Source organism: Silurus meridionalis, chromosome 2, assembly GCF_014805685.1.
Source record: "Silurus meridionalis isolate SWU-2019-XX chromosome 2, ASM1480568v1, whole genome shotgun sequence".
Lineage (NCBI taxonomy): Eukaryota > Metazoa > Chordata > Actinopteri > Siluriformes > Siluridae > Silurus > Silurus meridionalis.
Window position 1 is genome coordinate 11167874 of NC_060885.1, and position 21688 is coordinate 11189561.

Below are 21688 nucleotides of genomic sequence, written 5' to 3' on the forward strand. Positions count from 1 at the left end.
GTCTCTACCATAAAATGTACAATTGTTGTACAGCTATTTCACATTTTTAGTCTACCATCATGTTGCATACTAGTTTTTTTAATAAGCTTATTCAGATGAACAGCCAAAAAACGTGTTATTAATAATAACAGCAATACTACTACTCTTACTTCTACTATTACTACTACTACTACTACTACTACTACTACTACTACTACTAATAATAATAATAATAATATATATCTGAACTTGAGAATTTGTATTGAGCCTCTAAATGTGTGTGGCTTTAGTGGACAGATTAAATCAGTGTTGGTTTACAATTCGTCAATTTAATTTATTTAAGGAGATAAAGTGGACACTTTATACTGTAGATAATTTAACAGCTATCCTCCTCTTCGAAACATTTGTTTGGCTTTGTTGTGCTTAGCTAAACAAATACGAAATGTAGTGCACCGTCACTTTGTCAGTTCCACTTCCGCATTATCAGAGCTTGCGCTTGATTGGATGGCAAGTCCGCACGGTTGCCCCGCCCCCTCTTCTTGCCCACCCCCTGTTACAGTATGAGTGAAGCTCCGCCTCCCGCCATGCTGCTGCTTTACCCTATCGTGCTGTGCTGCGTTCCAGCAGGAGACATCTCCCCACCATCCAGGGCTACTGCAGCAAATGAGGCTCTATCATTTCATGGGCAGTGCACTACACAGAGCCAGTTTCATGCAGCCGGGCTCAGCCTGAGAGCGGTAAGTGTGTGTGTGTGTGTGTGTGTGTGTGTGTGTGTGTGTGTGTGTGTGTGTGTGTGTTTATTCCATGTGCAAAGATCTGCATTGCTTGCAGGTTTAAATGCAAACATGCATGTGTCCAGATATAGTTATGTGGTGTTATGTAAATGCTCTGTTTTTATTCCAGTCCAAAAATCCAAAAAAATCCTATTCTATAATGAAGGATATGCAGGAAACAAGAGTCATATGACACTTAGGGCAGGGCAGCATGAATCCATGGTGTTGACTATGTCCTGCTGAGGGGTAGATCCAAGTCAGCAGTTATTAAGAATAACAAGTACATTATGCTCAGTATTTTCTGCTCAGTTATTCTACGGCGATTTGGAAAACCAAAATCCTTTATTTGGACCTGCTGTGTCTTGTCCAAGTAGTACAAACTAGAATTTTGCTTCATAAAGCTTGAGAAAAAGCTTTTTTGCTTCTTTTTTGTTGCTATACCGATTTAACAAGAATCGTGTGTCTGTGTTAGGTCACTAGAATCAGTGGACTGGATCCTGAAGGCTGAGGTCTGAGTAAGGATTATAAAAAGTGTGGAGAAAAGGAGAAGGCCTGAGGTGGAGCAGTCATGTACTCGCCTCAGAGTCTTCATCGTTGGGGCATCACCCACAGTGAAAGCATTGAGCGCCTTGCCTACTGTCAAGGTAAGACATGGTAGAATGGGATTGGTTTGTTTTTACGATTAATAAAAAAAAAAATTATAATAATTTCCAATTTGGATAATCAGCTGTGTGACATACTTATAAGCACAAACGAGGAAGCTATTATCATTAAATCAAAATAATGTATTTTTTGCTGCCACTATTTAACACAATACAGTAACTGAGAATGCACTAAGATCAATTAATAATGTTAATGTTGAGTTTGCTCATCAATGAATTTCAGAGCAGTCTAATTTTATCATTTATATTAATACAGTTGAACATGCAGTACTCCTACTCAATTACAATTACAAATTTTTCTTACTAGTTAATGTACTCATTCATTCAACCATTAACACAGACAAATTATATTTAGCTAAATAGCCTAAAAGAGATACCAGCACTTAAAAAATGTGGATGCATCACACAAAAAGACCTTGATTTATAAGTAATTCAGTTATCGAAAGCAGTAACAAGATTTCAGCTACAGTATTCGGTTACTCTATAAGCCACATATACAGTGCCATACAACTCCAAACAATACTAGTATTGTAATGCTTGAGATTTAATGTGGGATTAAATTCTTTATGAAAATAATCTGTTACAAATCAAAATTTGTAAACAAGTCACCTAATTATTTGTGCTGAATTTTCAAGTTTATTACCGTTATCATAAACCAATTAAAATATGAAGAAACTTGGGGAACTATATTGTCTAATTCAGTATTGTACTATGCCTTGTTTCCATATTTTATCAGGCATGAATATGTGTTAAATTTTTTCATAAATTGTGTACTGTACTAAAATAAATATCCCTGTGACTGAATAATTGCTTAGCTGTTTGGCTTGCATGATTTATCATCAACCTCATGCTTGTTACCTACATCAGCGGTTCTCAAAGTGGGGTGTGTGAAGCGTAGCCATTTTTGTTACAGTGCTGGAAATTACAATCCAATATTATACAAAAAAGTTATGTTTGTATTGTTGCAACTTTATACTTGGATGGAGTAGGTTTTATGACTCAGACCTATGGATAACATCAATGTGCATCTAATGTGTTTGGTTATTTTTAATGTTTTAATGTAAAAAAACAACAACAACTTTAGAGCACCATAGTCTCAATGTTATTGTAAATGTTATTCTAAAAGGGGTTTGACACGTCATGACTTTAGATTAGTATTCAAACTAAAGACCCCAAATTGTGAACACACAACACGTTTTGTCGTAGTGTTTCCATGTAAAAATATCATGTGTTCATTTGTAGAAAATGTATATTTTGTGTAGGATTGATGCTGCCTTGGTGCACTCTGTATGTATGGTGCAGTGAGGTTTAATGTGGATGAGGCACTGGATAGACAGAACCAGATTTACACAAATATGAACCCCAAGAAGATAATACAAATTTCAGTAAGTTGGTCTGATTAAGCATTGTTATTTTTCTTATTTAATATTGCATTCTTTACACACACATTGCCTATTTTAGTCCAAAGGTAGTTTTCGGTGTGTTTTTTTGGTCTGTGAATAGGATAAGCTTGATTTATATTATCACTTGGTGGAACAAATGTGGGATGAACCAAGGAAGAACTCATTGTGTTGCCAATACAGTTCAGATATTCACTCAGTCAACACAAAAATGTACATTGCATAGACGTACCTTTATTTAGAAATCAAATTCTTTTGTTGTTGTAGAAGTAACCATAGTGCACGTATTTGTAGTGCTATTTCCTTTCCACCAACTGTGAAATCTACCTACCACTAGAAGAAACAGGAGAGTCATTAGTACTCTGGATTTTTGCCCGCCCTCATTATTGTGGCAGGGATTAATGGCTGCCTCTCGTGGTAAGTTATGTCATACACAGATATGTGAAATAAGCCACCTAGAATGTGGAAGGTGATAACATGCATGATGAAATGTCTACAAACAGCACAGTATATTGGTTAATTTCACACAAATTGTCATGGGTGTTTATGGAATACAGGTCAGGCAGAGCTTTGTGCACTTCATTGTGCATATTGGATAGATTTTTGACAAAGACAATCCGAATCATGGAGAAATTGTATTTATAATGCAGATCAGAGAGAAAATCTTAGATTATATATATATATATATATATATATATATATATATATATATATATATATATATATTTCAATAAAAATATATATGAATGTAATGAAGTGTATATATATATATATATATATATATATATACACACTTCATTACATTTATATATATTTTTATTGAAAAATAAAAAGTGAGGCACTGCCTCATCACCTGCATCTTCTGACTGAACATCTCTGGTAGAATGATTACGATCCCAGCAGCAGAGGGAAGCAGATCCTTCAGTATTCTCTTCAGGGTGACGTCATTGAGCAGAGCTGTGGACGCCTCTTCTCGTTGTGTGTGTGTGTGTGTGTGTGTGTGTGTGTGTGTGTGTGTGTGTGTGTTCGGCTGTAAACAAAATCTGCCATGTAGCGCGTTCAATCTGCGCTCTTTCTCTCCACGCAGTCGCTCTTGTATGAGCGAGCAGGCGTCGTTGTTTTTTTGGGCCGTGTTGGTCCTCCGTAAGCGGTGGTTGATTAGCTCTCGGTGTATTTAGTAGCATGCTCGCGGCGGCGTTGGAGCTGAAGACGGAGCTCCGCCCGGCCGTGTGACAGCAGCCTCGTTTCCCGGGGCAGTGATGGCCGCACCTGCTGAACACGATCTCACCTTGGCGGAGGCGGAATCCAGTAGAGACAGATCGCAGGTTTTCGGGATTCTTCGGCTGCAGGAGGAGAGTAAATGCGGCGCGGAGAAAAGCCCGAGCTGCACCGGTGCTAGCAGCAGTAATAGCAGTAGGATAGACGGGAGATGGCAGGCGCCCATATTCGCGCTGGCTCGGAAAGCCTCCGAAACGCTTTCAAGCGGAATTCACGTCCTGCCCAAAGTGGCTGAGCCGAAAGTGTGCCCTTTTTCAGAGGAATGGAGCGCCAAGGGTACGTGCTTTTTATTTGTCATTTGTTTTATTATTTTTTGGTGAGACCATAAAACGATAAAAAACACGATAGACCCACAGCACAGACTGTAATGATAATAATAATAATAATAATAATGATTCTCATTTGATAATAAACCCAACTGGCGTTCATTGAATCCAGTGTCCAGTGTTATATAATATTGAACGTGAACCTTTATTTCAAAACACGGATTTTAATGTAGACTAAATTAGCAGTCGTTTATATTTGGGCGTGGAAATGCACCGATTAGGTGTAAAAGGCTTTATTTTACACTCTGGGCTTTGTTGATGGATGCATCCGGGATCCGGCCTTCGGATGAGGAATAATCAGGAGGTTTCATACCACGTGTTTGAAATACTGTCCAATCAGTGTGTTGGGATACATCTGTCCGCATGACGACACCTTGAACCAGATGTTCAAGGCAGATTCCTGATTTGCTAATCATGAGCTGATTCTTTTGAGACCTCTGGAAAGAATCCACTCAATTAAATAATTAATCGATTTAAATGTTAGGCTCATTATTAAACCATTACATGATTATTGAGTGTATTTTGTGTTTTACATAAAAGCCAAAAGCAACAGCGAATATGAAGCTTCTAATGGAAAACAAATGAATGGTCAGAAATGATGGAAGAATGAAATAAATGCATGTCTGAGACTTCCTGTGCAGCCAACTATTTTAAGGAAAAGCGAGAGTCCTCTTGATAAAAGATTAAATAATGATTAAATGTTTGTTGTAAGATAACACACGTAAAAACTCATGTCTAGGTTTTCTGAAAGGACACCCCCATTATGTGGGTATTTGCCGCACATGATGCAGCCCATCTGTGACTTCATAACACCACTTAAATGTAACCAGGACTGTTAAAATATAGGACGATTTGCTAATTATTAATTCTTGCTAATTTGATTTTTCGCTTAGCTTGATATTTTACCACATCCTGCCCCATGTTTTTTTGTCTAGGAGTGAATACTTCTTTCTTTGTTACTGAATCTTCCTCCAACACAAAACCTTTGTTAGTATTATTTAAAGGCTGACTCGTTTTAATGTATAAATCCAATCAGATCAATTACAACTGGTCAAATAAGTGGCATTTAAAATGTAAATGTGTGAAAATATGTTCACAGAGAAATGGCAGTCATGTAGAGAAGGTTTAATAAGTAAAAGTTACATTTTGCTAGAACGAACACACACACACACACACACACACACACACACACACACACACACACACACACACACACACACAGGGTTGTGTCTCTTCCTCATCTGTGCATCTGAACACATCCATAATATGCAATAGCATGTACATCGCAACCTGGCAACAACTTCCTGATCCAGCCATGAGAATGATTTCAAAAATCTACAAAATGGAAAAAAGAGTTTAAAAAGAACCAGGAGGAGGAAAAATTCCCTTAAAAACATGCCAATGCCTCCTCTCTCTTCTGATCTGATGTAAAGAAGACATCTGGGAGATTTGGCACAGAAATAGCAGGAAGAATGTGCTGGTAGTGCAGAAAGATGTAGAAGACATTTATACAGACAAGTGTTGTTAGATAATACATGCACTAGTATCCACATTTTATATTTTTATATATTAGTGTTTAAACATGGGAGTACTCAAAAGAACTGTGATTCTTCTGATAGTGAAAGAGTATCAAAGAGTATAAAAATCTTTGTAAATTTCTTTGTCCTTGTGTCATACAAAGGACATTTAAAGTTTTTTCTTGACTGTATAGTGACTAGGGTGCACTGCAGAAGGCATTATTTTAAATATATGCTTGTTTGAGCTTCAGGTATTTTTTAAAGCAGGACAGAGGAAAATAACTGAGATGCCAAACTGCACGCTTCACTCGCACACTCATAAGTGAATGAACACACAGTGACCGAAAGGTTAAATATTTAGCCTTTTATAGCTATGTCAGCTGATTTGGCCTCATAATGGAGGTTTGCATTGTTCTAGTTTCTGCTAATACAGTTTTTGAATAAATGAAAGTAAATGTTTTTCAATCACACTACAGTTTATTATTAAACTACATCCAAATGCGTTTTTTTTTTGTTTTGTTTTCTAGCCTTTCGGGATCCAATGGCTATGGAGAGGGCCAACTTGCTCAACATGGCTAAGCTTAGCATTAAAGGGCTGATTGAGTCGGCGCTGAGCTTTGGTCGTACGCTGGACTCCGATTATCCCCCACTGCAGCAGTTCTTTGTGGTCATGGAGCACTGTCTGAAACACGGCCTTAAAGGTAAACAGTCAGCACTGAACTCTTTTAGTTTATATAATGCATGCACAGTTTTCCAGATTGAATTTACAATTATGGAGATTTTTCGATTTAGAAGCCATGATGGTACTGGACCAGTGCTGTGGTCAACTTGAAAGTGAGAAGTCACAACTTGTATTTGTGTTATTTTGGACTTCCATGTGTTCAAGTTATAAATTGCAAATAAGTATGGATGCCGAAAGCAATTTGAATGATGTATTTTACATCAACAAAACAGCAATCTGCATAGTCAGTGTAACAGTGTAATAGATTTTGCCATTGGCATGATAATCTGAAGCAAATATTAGTAGATGCAGTATAACTGTTTAAGAAATAAAGAACTGCTATTTTGTTTACATGCTGTGAGTAGCCATGACAATATAATGTCATGACCTTGGGGTTGTAAACATCAGTCTGACCTACTGAGTTAGAAATGTGGCAGCGTTTTTTGTTTCGTTAATCTTTCCTAGTCATCATTTGATTTGGAGGTTTTAATCAGAAGCAAAAGTAATTTACTGTGGAAAGTTTGGTTTGTATGTTGATTTAAGTTGTTCTTGTTTAGTTTTTTAAAATTTTCTCATGTTGTTTAAAGTGTGTTTTATTTTTAGCTTTAGAAGGAAAGTCATTCCTGGAACCCATCATCAGATCATTGGAACCCATTCTGTCTTCACTGGAAAAATTTAATGCACTTTTTTATAAAAAATGAAAAAGAACACATATTATAGCGTTTGGACTGATACACAGAGATGGCGTTGATGTTTTAAACTTGACATGCTTGTGCTTCTCCTGTGAAGACTTTGGCACTGTGCAATAAACTGCTTTGTCTCTGCTTTAGTGAAGAAGACGTTTCTTGGATACAACAAGTCGCTGTGGGGGCCTCTGGAGATGGTGGAGAAGCTCTGCCCAGAGGCAGCGGAGATTGCAGCCAGTGTTCGAGACTTACCCGGCCTCAAGTAGGCACACAAACACGATTTCACAGTGCCATCACCACCATGCAAAAGGAATTTTAATCTCTGTCAATAGTTTGTTTGATGACAGCTGTAAATTAATTTAGCATTATATTTTTGAGTTAATGATTATACTCCAGTGAAAACGTCTTCTTGGCCTTTTCCCATGTGCAAATGTTTACAGTGAGTTTTATTATTATTTGTTTTATTATTATTTGCATCGTTTAAAAGGGGCCAAATCATTGTAAAACATAAAACTTCAATACAGTGACTTGAAAATGTCATTCAACCAACTGGAAACTTCCCCTTGCAAACTGCTCTCACAAGAATAACTGTTTCTTTCCTGATGGTAGGCCTGCTCATGATCACTGCAAGTAAGTCCAGTAAATAATATATTAAACTGAGCAATTGAATTAAAGCCAAGTCCAAAAGAGTTCAACATTAGCCAGGAAATGGGACTCATAAGCATAGTACAGTTGAAGACCTTCGAAAGACCACATCTACTGCATCATGCTACATCTACAGCAACAAGCTAATTGCAATGGTTAAGATGTTGGGAAAAGTGCAGCTATAGTTGGAATTGTTTTGTGGTTAGCACATGTGTGGTATACTGTTAATATTAGTTACCTGGAAGCCACTGAAACAAATATGTTGTTTAAATGGTGATGCATCACTGATGTTTTATAGTCAGTGCTTAATTAGGTCATGTAATGAAAATTAATGACATCATAAATACCAAGCTATTTTATGCTGGTTGCTTCTAGCTCCAAGTCTTGTCTGTAGATTCTGCAACAAGATAATGATTCTGATTAATGTTTGACAAACACACAATATATGCTCTTATGTGGCATTATGTTCTGGATGTGAACCATATTAAAAACAGCAGTCTAAATTAAATAAGAACGTCCATAAGAAGATAACAGTGTTCTTCCTAATTTATTATTCAAAGCTTCCCCAAATATTAATTGTGAGCTGCCAGTCTTTTGAATCCATTGTATTGCAGAATATTGTATCATTTCAGAAAATGATATATAAAATATTGAGTAAAATATAACTATGTAGCATCCCATATGCTTATCGTCAAAATATGAATTAGATGCGTTTCTTTTTTTAATTCTTACCGACATCTTATCAAAAAGCTTCTGTCTTGTTCTCTTGAGTTCTCTATACATTTATTTTAGACCAAATTAGCTAGCTGAAACCTGTACCCATCTGTGAGAGCAGTCCTTTTGCTGTTCAGTAGAGACAAATTAAATAGAAAGGGGAAGTGTAAATGTCAGTTTAGCTTCCCTGACATGAAACTTACAAAGCCACACAATCGCTTTTAAACCACTCGTTTTTTAAGGTTATTTTACTGTGTTTCTACATCAAAATTTACATGTGTACATTTCTGACTCACAATCTAGAGATTTGATCAAGTTGATTCACTGTGACATAGTCAGAAAATATAACGCGTTGTAAGTGTTAAAGTCCTGTTTCGGGTTGGTCAGAAGGTGCAAAATCATTATCTATAACTGCGGCTATGACAGTAGTTCCTGCTGCAAGCCAAATCATTATTGATGCACTCGTTTAAATACGTTATCATTTCTAGGGTAAAAACGTACACAGGGACTTGTTTGGTAAACGTTCTACGTAGACGGATTTACAATAATGTGTATGTGTTAATATTGAGGCATGTAACAGTCAGTGATAACACTGCACCTTTAAAATATCCTGCATGGGGAAAGTCTACACGTTCCAGTATGGGAAAGGGCAGTGGTTTCTCAGATACATAAGGAAGACATTTCAAGGTCGTAGAGGAAACGGCTCTTTATAGAGACCATAGTGAGTGGTACGTTTTAACAGGAACTGACACGCTTCATTGATTTTCCACAACATAAGAACAACTGTAAGCAGATACAACATTCAGTGTGTAGGGTAATTAAGCAATCTGTAAAAATTGGTAAATTGTGGTGTAGGAGGAATAAAGAGAAATGTATTCATATTGGAAAATGATCATTATAGCATTAAAATACTCCGGCATGTTGATCATTTCCTTAAGGCAGCACATGCGTATGTGATATGTTATATTCCTCACGTATTAAATGACAGTCTCATTTTTTTTATGTATGCCAATGTTAAACTATAATTAGTTTAGGAGTATGGAAAGTTTTTGCAGTGGTTTGTGCCATGTCCGACCTAAACCTGTTGCTGTAAGTCTGTTTTGCCCTGCTAAAGTCTTGAAAAACCATTGCCTGTGTGTCAGTGCAAAACACAGGATGTAAAGGCAACAGATGTGAATGTTGTAATTACAGTCATTGTATTGCTCAGTTAGTATGAATCCCAAACACAATATACCAATATACCAGTCACTCATTACTTTTAACCAATAACATTTTTCACCTTGTTAGTACACAGTGTATGAAGTGACTGTTGGCTTTTTGTCCTCATGAGGCGTGTATGTTTATTTGTCAGGACCCCACTGGGCCGAGCGAGGGCTTGGCTGCGACTGGCACTGATGCAGAAGAGATTAGCAGACTACCTGCGTGTACTTATCACAAGGAAAGACATACTGAGGTAACATTCTTTAACCTTTATATGCTTCATGATGTATATGAAGATTTGTTTTTTTACTTACTTACTTAGTCCAAGTCTTGGGAATTTTTATCGTGTGTTCAATACCTTGTGTGTTCGGAACACTCTGGTAATTATTAAGCTTTTTTTTTTAGTGAATGCCAAAAAGCATAGTAAATGAAGTCTTCAGGATTGCAAATGTAAAACAGTGAATTTACGTTTTCTTGGTTTACTCTGACGATTAATTATATACGATTTGAGACATTTTGAGAAGTACTTCAGTGTAAATCCAATTTTGTTTCCTGTGGGTTATCGCTTCTTTTTAAAAGCACAAGTCAATGTAGTGATGTCAGTGTCACCTGCTTTGTGTTTGTCTAGTGATTTCTATGAAAGCTCAGCAGTCATGCTAGAGGAGGAGGGAGCTGTCATCGTTGGTCTCCTGGTGGGACTCAACGTCATCGATGCCAACCTGTGTGTGAAGGGCGAGGACCTGGACACCCAAGTAAGAAATGTATTTAATTTGTTTTCTGTGGGAAACAGACCACATTATTAGATATCTGATAAATGTAAATTTATGTATAATACTGAGATGTGTTGGGTTTGTTTGGTTAGGATTCCTAAAAGCATGTTTACTGAGCCTAATACATTTTTAACTACATGATCAGGTAAAGGGGTTTCATTTAAAGGTAAAATCATTGAAGCTTTGAAAAGAGGGCGCATGTGCCTTTAAGGAGATTTCAAACGTTAGGATCCTCTGTGGATTACGTGGAAAATCTTAAAGCAGATTAGCACCATCTGCTGTAGAAAACTTAGTCACTCAGTTTCGATACTATTTTAATTATATATTATACTTTACATAGATGTTTGTTTTTCATAAATTCATTTATATTATTTTGAATTCTGCAGGTTGGGGTGATTGACTTCTCCATGTACTTAAAAAATGATATTGATGACTACAGAAGTGAAGAAAGGTAAAAAGCCACTTTCACATGGTATTGAATTTAAAAAACAGTTAATTTTATTATAGTAAATTATAATGTAAAATTAAATGATCTTTCCAGTTATTTTTGTTTTATTCTGAAAGATTTATTTAGCCAATCTGGGGACAAGGCAAATATATTATTTCATTTTACATTTTACAACTAGAACCAAGGCTTTTTTTTTTTTCCATCTCAATAATGTGTTTCAATAGTTTGTATACTGTCTTATATTTTAATGTAGAATTTATATTTTTTAAGATTTTATAATTGGTCATATTGAGTGTATATTTTGTTTTATTATTCACTATAAATTAAATAATAAAAAAATATAACTGAATATTGCACAGCCTTTATACACAAATAAGTAAGTTGAGTATGCTCACACAGTGAAATGCATGCATGGGAACTTCAAATGCATCAGAACTTGATACTAGCTAGATAGTTTTTTACTTTTTGACATTAAAATGTGAATAATTGTGCAGCTGTAAAATTTGTGTATATGCTCATTTCTCATCTTCATTTTGTACAATGAGAAGAACCACAGAAGATTACTTTTTTTGAAAGATCAATAATAGTGTACTTTATTATTCTTTATTAAATAGAAATGGTCAAATTGCTGCAATATTGGACCAGAAGAACTACGTTGAAGAATTAAACAGGCAGCTCAAGTAAGCATTTATTTTATAAATAAATTAGGATGCAAGACAATAATGAAAACATTCATTCTTAATATATAAAGTTCTTATTTTCCTACTTTAGTTCCACTGTTCAAGGTCTGCAAGGTCGTGTGGACTCACTAGAGAAATCAAATTCGAAACTCATTGAGGAGGTATGGAAGTTTACAGTGACAATAAAGAATAAAACTCAGTGTCAGTTGTGAATCCTGATATGATCACAGGTGTTCTGTTTTACTCTTCTAGCTGGCAATAGCGAAAAACAACATCATCAAACTACAGGAAGAGAACCACCAACTAAGAAACGAGAACTCGTTAATTATCATGAAGGCTCACCAGCGCCTTGAGGTACTGCATTGAGTGTGCTGTGTGTTTTTCTGCAAACAGAAAAGAACAAATGTTCTAGTTTTATTTACATTAAACAAATACAAAATGAATTCAAAGTTTAAATTCCAAAGATGCCACAAATCAATTGTGCTTAAAAGAACAACACTGGTTGTGGAGTCTTGGTCTGTGGATAACGTTCCTCCCTGTAAGTAGCAGGACAGTAGCAAATCGTCGGCTCATATAAAGGTGCATCTCAATAAATTAGAATATCAAGAATTTCAAGTTGATTTATTTTAGTAATTCAATACAAAAAGTGAAACTCGTATAGATTCATCACACACAGACTGATATATTTCAAGTGTTTATTTATTTTAATTTTGATTATTATGGCTTACAGCTAATGAAAACCCCAAATTCAGTATCTCAGAATATTTGAATATTATGAAAAAGTTAAATGTTGGAGACTCGTGATTTCACACTCTAATTAGCTAATTAAATCCAAACACCTGCAAAGGTTTCCTGAGCCTTTAAATGGTGTCTCAGTTTGGTTCAGGCTACACAATCATGGGGAAGACTGCTGACTTGACAGTTGTACAGAAGACGATCATTGACACCCTGTGCATGGAGGGTAAGACAGAAAGGTCATCGCTAAAGAAGCTGCTGTTCACAGAGTGCTGTATCCAGGCACATTAATGAAAAGTTAATTGGAAGTAAAAAAAAATGGACTGCAGCTGAAGTCAGTGCTTTAAGAGCTACATCGCATCGCAAGTATCCATGGGCTACAACTGAAGCATTCCTTGTGTCAAGCCACTCCTGAACCAGAGACGTCAGAGGTGTCTTATTTGGGCAAAGGACAAAAAAGACTGGACCTTTGCTCAGTGGGCCAAAGTTATCTTTTCAGATAAAAGGAAAGAAAATTTAACATTTCATTTGGAAATCAGAAATCCCAGGTCCCAGAGTCTGGCAGAAGAAAGGAGAGGCACAGAATCCAAGTTGTTTGAGGTCCAGTGTAAAATTTGCACAGTCAGTGGTGGTTTGGGTAGTCATGTCATTTGCTGGTGTTAGTCCACTGTGTTCAATCAAGTCCAAGGTCGTTTTAGAGCACTTCATGCTTCCCTCTCCTGACCAACTTTATGGAGATGCTGATTTCATTTTCCAGCAGGATTTGGCACCTGCCCACACTGCCAAAAGCACCAAACCATGACCATGGTGTTGGATTGCTTGACTGGCCAGCAAACTCACCAGACCTAAACCCCATGAAGAAACTATAGAATATTGTCAAGAGGAAAATGAGAAACAAGAGACCACAAAATGCAAATGAGCTGAAGGCCACTGTCAAAGAAACCTGGGCTTTTATAACACCTCAGCAGTGCCACAGACTGATCACCTCCATGCCACGCCATATTGAAGCAGTAATTAAAGTAAAAGGAGCTCCTACCAAGTATTGAGTACATAAACAGTAAATGAACATACTTCCAGAAGGCCAAAAATTCACTCATCCACCTCTTCTCCCTGCAACCACACCACTCCACTGCCTTCCCTCTTATTCACACACCTACTTTGACTTTCATTCCCCTTCTTTCCAGCTCATTCCTCCACCTCTCCAGGCTCTTCTCAGCCTGCTCCCTATTCTCACCACAAATCACAATATCATCCGCAAACATCATAGTCCATGGAGACTCCAAGGGCTCAGAGCCGATCCTTGATGCAATCCAACCTCCACCTTGAACCATTATGTCGTTCCTACTGCACACTTCACTGCTGTCACACTGTCTTCATACATGTCCTGCACCACCCTCACAAACTTCTCTGACACACCTGATTTCCTCATACAACATATTTATAGGCCCACCACTGAAAAGTACTCAATGATGATAAAACTATAATAAATGACCATTTGTGCCATACAGATGAGAATGGGTTCCCTTTTGAGTCCGGTTCCTCTCAAGAATTCTTCCTCATACCATCTCAGGGAGTTTTTTCTTGCCACTGTCACCACAGGCTTGCTCATTAGGAATAAACTTACAAGGGTTAACTTCCTAATGCCTTTATCTTTGTTAAGCTGTTTGGAACAATGTCCATTGTTAAAAGCACTATACAAATAAAACCGACTTGAATTAAATAAAACTGGCAAATGACCTAAATTGTACAGAATTGGGGTAAAAACTGAATATGTATCTTATAAGAGGTTATGGAATATGGATTTTTTGAATTTTTGTGTACTTTATAAGAGTTGCTCTGTTGTGCACAGGTGACACAGGGGGACGTAAACTGTGAGCTGGACACCTATAAACAGTCCAGGCAGGGCCTGGACGAAATGTACAACGAGGCACGGAGGCAGCTTAAGGAGGAGTGTCAGCTCCGACAGGTCTCTCTTTAAATGACTTTGTGTTTTATTTTAGTATGTTTTAAAACATTTGGAAGTTTTTGGCGCTTGGTCAACCATGTATTCTCTAATGCTTTACATATGAGCTTTGACTTTCAGTTTTACATTGTGCACTTGGAGGAAACATGCTCCATGAACAATTTGCATATAATTATTTATATTTAACAACTGATCTTTACTGAGTTGACTATTTTAGTTTAAGCTACATTCATTAAAATATTGGTATGCTTTTTCTTTGGTAAACATTTTCCTATATTACCCACAATGTCATTCAGACCTGCTCACACTGGTTCCCAGTTGAGGTTTGTCTTTTTTTTTTATCTCTTATCTAATGTAAGAGTTGCAGTAGCGCTTTAATCCTTTAGTCTGTCTCACTTTAGCGCCTCCTTATCTGTGCATTCCACTTAATTCAGTGGGTTTCGCAGGGTTCATGCTAAATCTACAGTCACCCCATTGTGTTTCTCATATCCTGTATGGGTAACTAGCTGTTCTGTGTTTTTGCTGTAACTCAGTATAACAGCATCATATAGCTGCATTGCATTTTGGGACTTTGCCTTTGGTTTTTCCACTAGTTCTACTCTCAATATTCTATCGAATGTTATTAGAATTGGTGGGTATTTAGGAGCTAAATGAACTGGTATCGCTTATGTTTTAGTTGCTAGTAACGTTAACCTGTAATGTCAGTGTGGAATGTGACTACCTTCATCCTGGAAAAAATTCCACAAATCCTGAACTATAACATGTTTCAGTGTGGACTGAAACCTTCTTAATCTGCATATTTAATTTTGCTTTAATATACCAATAACGCTGTTTTGCAGGATGTGGAAAATGAGCTGGTGGTGCAGGTTAGCATGAAGCAGGAGATGGAACTGGCTATGAAGCTGTTAGAGAAGGACATCCATGAAAAACAGGACACGTTGATCGGACTTCGGCATCAACTAGACGAAGTTAAAGCCATCAATGTGGAAATGTACCAGAAAATGCAGGTAATATAAGAGAAACATTTATATTGGGTCTTTTTGGAAGCCTAAGAGCACACAGTAAAAAATACACCTTTGCTGTAATTGTCACCAGACATCTGACGATGGCATGAAGCAGAAGAATGACATGATCGCACGCCTGGAGGAGAAGACCAATCAGATAACAGCTACGATGAAACAGCTAGAGCAAAGGTGAGTGACGTCTAATAATTTACTGGAAAATGTTTTGTCTGGCATAATGCAAAGTCATAATCCATTGGTGCTGCCAGGTTTGTTTGAGAAGTAGAACACAATTATTATTAATTAGTGCTGGGTGATTTTCACAAATAATTCAGTTAATGTTGAGATTGAAATGTCTATGCAGACATGTACATTTTAATAAAATATTACAAATTTTAAAATGACAAGAAGCAAATAATACAGCCTTCTTTCCTGTTTTTAACACATCCTGCAGCCTGCTGTATTTCCAAAACTATGTTCACATAGACACAATACCGCTGCCAAGTTAAACAAGCAGCACTTCGCTAATCACTGCACTCAGCAAACAAAGCAATATGGCTTTAGAGATATAGAGTTGGCACAGGATCGTGAAAAATATAATGTTTGGTATAACATACCTTATCATTGGGAATTCTTTCACAAATATTCTTTATTGAAGTATTTTTTTGTTTGTTTAAATATACTTTATTTAAAAGGACAGTTGCAGATGGTGCTTTTTGAATATCTGCATTTTCCAAAGTCTATTGTAATACATTTATTCTGTTAATTTGTATTATGTAAAAAAATGTATTTCGGAAAAAAACCAAACAAACAAAAAAACACCTGTGACACATAGATGTGTGTCTGTGTGTTAGGCTTATGTTGACTAATCCCAGCATTAGCAGTAAGTCTAACTGATTATAGAGGCTCCAGGATTTCTTATCTGCCACACTGCTTCTGCATGTTGTGTTTTTATATTAGTGCTATATTAGACGTTATTTCTTCCATGTGGCCTCTCATACATTAGTGGGGTTTTTTTGTGTTACTGGGTTGTGTGATGCTGTCAGAGCAGAGATGTCTCTGTCCACACACACACACGTCATCTTTCCCTTTTTTCTTCTTCTTCATTGATTTACCACCATCTTGGTTGTGCTTATTTAAAGAATGCATTGCTTAAACGACTTTTCAAAGCTTTGAATGACACGGAAATTCACTGATGTTTACATCCTCTTTCCCTTTGTGTTCTTCCCTTTTCTTTTCTTTCTCCTCATCCATTACCCTATTTTACCACTGTCATTTTATGCCATTTGTTCCCCCCTCTCCTTATTATAATGGTTAAAAAACACCTCTTCACACTTTAATCAACCTAGTGATAAAGATCTGCTCAGCCAGACGCGAACTCTCGCCATGTCATTCGTAAAATGTGCCAGTACAGATACAGAACATCAGTACAAACTCGTTAAAGATATTTCTTTCTAATACATTTACTTTTTAGTTGTTTTTTTTCCCTCCTCCTGTTAACCAAAATGTTTGGCAGTATAAATATTGTGAAAGTAACAGGTTTTACTTCCCTCTAGTGGCATTTTATTAGGTTTTCTTTATTGGATATTGTTTTTATTATTATTAATTAATTATCTCACACAAGTTCTTTCTCATGGCACTGTAACATGGCAAGTGTACTAATGTACCATTTTAAGGCAAAACTATGATTAATCTTGTCTTTTATCCAGATCATCAATAAATTTTAATATAATCCTAAAGATTTACTTTGTGAATTATTTGATTATTGATATATTTTACGCATGCTAATTTCACTTTCCATACTGAAGTCTCTGCTCACAGCAAATCCATCCGCTTCAGAGCGTGTAAAACAAACCTGATGCGCTTAGATTTTAATTATACCTTTCTTCAGATTTCAGTTCACCTTATTTATTTATTTTTTTCTTCTGGCTTTTGACATATTCGTTGGCAGTCTATCATGAGGTAACCTGCCTGTTGAGTTTTAGTCCTTTTTTTTTTTTCCTTATTTGTTTCATCCCATTCCCATCCCCTTTACCCTTGTGATTGGAGCCTCAGTTTTACCCAGTTGGTTTGAATTACACCAGATTGCAGGAAGCGGAGAAGGAGCGACTCAGCACAGAGGATGGAGTACGCCGATTCAAGCAGGACTTTGCCAACAAAGCAGACAGCCTCCAAAAGCAGATTGCTCAAAGAGAGAAGCAGATGTAAGTTGTTGTTTATAATTGTTCAAAGCCACATTTTCACTTAGTCTGTGCAGTGTGTGTGTAGTTCTAATGAGACAGTGAAAACATATTAATCTGACATTCAGATGAAAGCTCTCAGACGATGTTCAGCAGTAAATCTCTTTACTGTCCATGTGTTTTGTTTTTTTTTGTTTTTTAATGAGCTATTTAATTTGCAATGCTTCTGTTTTCTGTAGGATGCAGCTGGAAACAGACTTGAAAATCGAGAGGGAGTGGAGGCAAACTCTGCAAAACGACTTGGAAAAAGAACAAGAGACCGTCGGCTTACTTAGGACTGAAGCACAGAATATTATTGTGCTCAAGAAGGTAAAAGCACATGCTAACTGTATAATTCCAGCATAAATAGAAATGCATGAAAGGAAGTTTACAGCAAGTGAAAGGCTATACAGGCGCTCCCCACTTTACGAACATTCACTTTCAAACTTTACGAACAAACCTGTCCTCAAAGTTCGAAGTCAAAAAAATTTTAAACGGAGGAGCTAGACGTCGACTATAATGAGTCTACATGATGCGCTCATGATGCGCTCTGAACTAGCGCGAATTAATTTTTTTAAGTGAATTTCTATTTTATTAATATTTATAATTTTTTATTACTTATTACAAAATATTGTATACAGTATTTCGATTTGTTTTAGCATATTTTATTGTTTATTTGATGGTATTTATAGCTCTTGCATCATTATGAGATAGGCGTAGTCAATAACAAACACAGTAACAACTTAAGAACAAATACATGGTACGAACGGTCGTTTGGAACGTAACTCGTTCATAAGGTGGGAAGCGTCTGTATTCATTTTAAAGTTTGGCTTTGCCATTACACATACAAACACACACATGCACCACGGACAGCAAATATTGATCAAATAAGTGGTTGCACATAAGTACAGATGATTCTGCTGGCTTGGTTTGGGTCCATTGTCCACTTTGATGAAAGAGTCGCTAAAAATCAACTAAAGAAAAATGACAGTGATAAGGACAAAGACAGACCAATATCTGGAGCTGTATTGGAAGGATGAACACATCTGGTTATTAGTATTCCCACAACGAAGAAAATATAATTTTCATCCTCAATAAATTACTCAGTGATCATTCTTGATCTGGAGATATGGGTGAAGTCATCATCAAGGGACCATACCGCATCAGGACACAAATGCCCAGTTATAACACAAACGTTGTTTTTTTTTTAAACACATGTATGTAGTATGCACTCATATAAACAGTAACTAATACTTTATGGAGAATGTTTCTATGTTGGACAATTGGTGTATAATGTGTTGCAAATTGTGCTGTTTTAGGAGTTTCACAGATTGCAGGATGAGAACACACAGCTCAAGGGGATTTGTGTGGAACAAGAAAAGGCACTTGAAGAGCTAGGTTGCAAACTTAGCGAGTGCGTTTTATAATACTTTTTTACAATTAGATTTATTGTTTAAACTGCAGCTTAGTTGCATTCACTAGAGACGATCACAGTGATCCATATTATTGCGATTGTGTTTTTGTATCAGGTCAAAAATGAAAATTGAGGACATAAAGGAAGCCAATAAAGCCCTTCAGGTAATAAACATTTTGACCGTTCTGATTTAATTCAGTATGAATTGTAATTGAACGTGCAGAATAAAACTGCACTGCACTGATCCTGAGAATATGTACTGAGGCTTACTTTGGAGAATGCTTGACATATTTTCTATTTTCTACTGTCATATTTGATTCATTCTATAGTTTGATATTATGCAGACTGTGATACTCTTTTGAGATCAGTATTTTAAATATATACTAGTATAATTATGCTTCATATGCTAGTCATGGAAGTGTATGTATATATGTGTATATATAATGTATGTACACAGGCACACCAATAAGTGTATGAAGTATTGAGAAGCATCGACTTTACACCATCCGCTGTTAATGACATTTTTCACTTGCATGGACCAAATACATATGAACATAAGTGTCAGTAGACACAAAATTGTGTGTATATATAGTTTACTTTCCAATTGGTTCTTAACTTCTATTTGCTATCAGTAATATACAATTGTCATGATTACAAATTTTTATGATTTTGCCATGCAGACAATTATTACTTTTTTTTTTTAGCATTTATAACTTGGCTAATTTAGCACATAGCTCTGATATGAGAAAACGCAAATTGATTCATTACTAACGTAGCTGTAATGGAATGGAAATTTGTTGTATTCAGTGAAATCGCATTCGTATAGCACTTTGAATAATGGACATTGTCACAAAGTAGATTTAGGAAAATAAATGGTAAATGAATTAGGCTGTTGTTATATGTTTTTTTTTTTTTTTTTCTTCATATCTTTTTACATCAGGGTTTTTTTTAAATAGTATTGTATGCTGATTATAATTTCAGGGCGGGCAGGTATGGCTTAAGGACAAAGATGCCACACACTGCAAACTTTGTGAGAAAGAGTTCTCCATCTCAAGGAGGAAGGTCAGTCACAAAACTCAAGCTCTCTTGCTTACCATTCTCTTTAGATTAAAAAAACGTGAAGAAATTTGCCAAAATTTTTTTAGAAATGCTTTTTTGCAACTAAGCTAAATGCAACTCCGGTGAAAAGCCTCACTTCCGTTTGCATCATTTTCCACATCGCTGTGCTTCCTTCACAGCATCATTGTAGGAACTGCGGCGAAATCTTCTGCAACGCTTGCTCAGATAACGAGTTACCCCTCCCTGCTTCCCCGAAGCCTGTGCGAGTGTGTGATACGTGCCATGCCCTACTCCTCCAGCGCTGCTCCTCCAATGCCACATAAGACGTACACAACGATGTGTGCTGACCAAGCGACCAGCTTCAGCTTTAACTCAAGAGTGCCGTGATTTTCTGCAGTGTGTCAAGCTGTAACACAAGTGACCAAAATGGCTGTTTCCCAGTGTTTGAAGTTTACATTTCACACAGCGGTTTCCCCAGTGGACAGCATGGTAGCTGTTTAAATGAAAGTGCCCAGTAAAGGATGTAAGTATGCAGAACATACTTTTTTTCCCCCACCCAAATAGTCAATTGCCTTTCAGCACTACAACTGAGCAGCACTAAAGTGTACTAATACTCAAACTGGTGAACGACATTCCAGTCTCTGTTCTGAGGAATGCAGGGTGAACAGTACATACTTTGTATAGTGTTAAAAAAATGACAAACTGTATTATGGAAATACGGTGGGGATTTTATTTAAGCGTATTTTCTATTAAAATGACTGTGTGCCTGTGTCTGAGACACACCATGCCTCTTGAATAGGCAAAGTAATGTTTTTTAAGGCACTAATGTTTTCAATGCTGCTCAAGTTCGGATCCATGAAATAGTCACGATGTCCTGAACAAAGTATTATTGCACACTATACTACATTACAGGCTGTGCTCAGATGCCAAGATGTTTCATAAAGTGCAGCTACAGACTGCTTCCTGCCTTGAATGTTTTATTGTTCATTCTAATGAGTTTAAATGTAAACTGTTATGGAAACAGTTGTTAAAATGTGTATGAAACCATAATCATTTCTTTAATCACTAAAGCAAATACTTACAGTTGCTGTGCTTGTTCCCAATTCTTACATTTATTTTCCACTTTAATTAGACACCTAAGATATAGTAGTGTTTTGAAGTATGATTGTAAACTTTTTTGAAGATTTCTGACTTTACCCATGGCATGTATTAGGTGAATAATTTTACTAACCCAAATTTTTTTACATATTCAGTACAACAATTATGATTTTATAAAAGGATTGTGTGTATATTTTATATATATATATATATATATATATATATATATATATATATATATATATATATACACACACACACACTATATATCTATCTATCTATAATACTTATTTTTAATTGTATTTATTTAAATGGGGGAATTTTAAATCCCCATGAAGATTCCTATTTGCTACCATGTCCTGTTTGATATTTCACAAAGGAATCCACTCAATGACCGACA

At 36.4% G+C, this 21688-nt stretch overlaps 1 protein-coding gene across 7 annotated transcripts; it reads left to right on the top strand.

Moving 5' to 3' along the window:
- Positions 1-563: 563 nt before the first annotated feature.
- rufy2 (RUN and FYVE domain containing 2) lies at positions 564-21273 on the top strand. 7 transcript variants are annotated; one of them, XM_046874880.1, is made up of 21 exons: positions 564-716; positions 1225-1396; positions 6463-6636; positions 7487-7604; positions 10053-10154; positions 10530-10653; positions 11058-11122; positions 11734-11799; positions 11891-11960; positions 12052-12153; positions 14384-14500; positions 14794-14820; positions 15337-15504; positions 15593-15690; positions 16848-16925; positions 17583-17702; positions 17918-18047; positions 19037-19131; positions 19247-19295; positions 20113-20193; positions 20370-21273. In XM_046874880.1, exons 2-21 carry the CDS (start codon positions 1321-1323, stop codon positions 20511-20513), a joined length of 2004 nt encoding a protein of 667 aa, XP_046730836.1. In that variant the 5' UTR covers positions 564-716; positions 1225-1320; the 3' UTR covers positions 20514-21273. The 7 variants fall into 7 exon arrangements, with proteins under 7 accessions (XP_046730836.1, XP_046730845.1, XP_046730797.1 ...); XM_046874841.1 differs by lacking the exons at positions 564-716; positions 1225-1396 and adding an exon at positions 3785-4368; XM_046874889.1 differs by lacking the exons at positions 14794-14820; positions 16848-16925.
- The last annotated feature ends 415 nt before the right edge of the window (positions 21274-21688 follow it).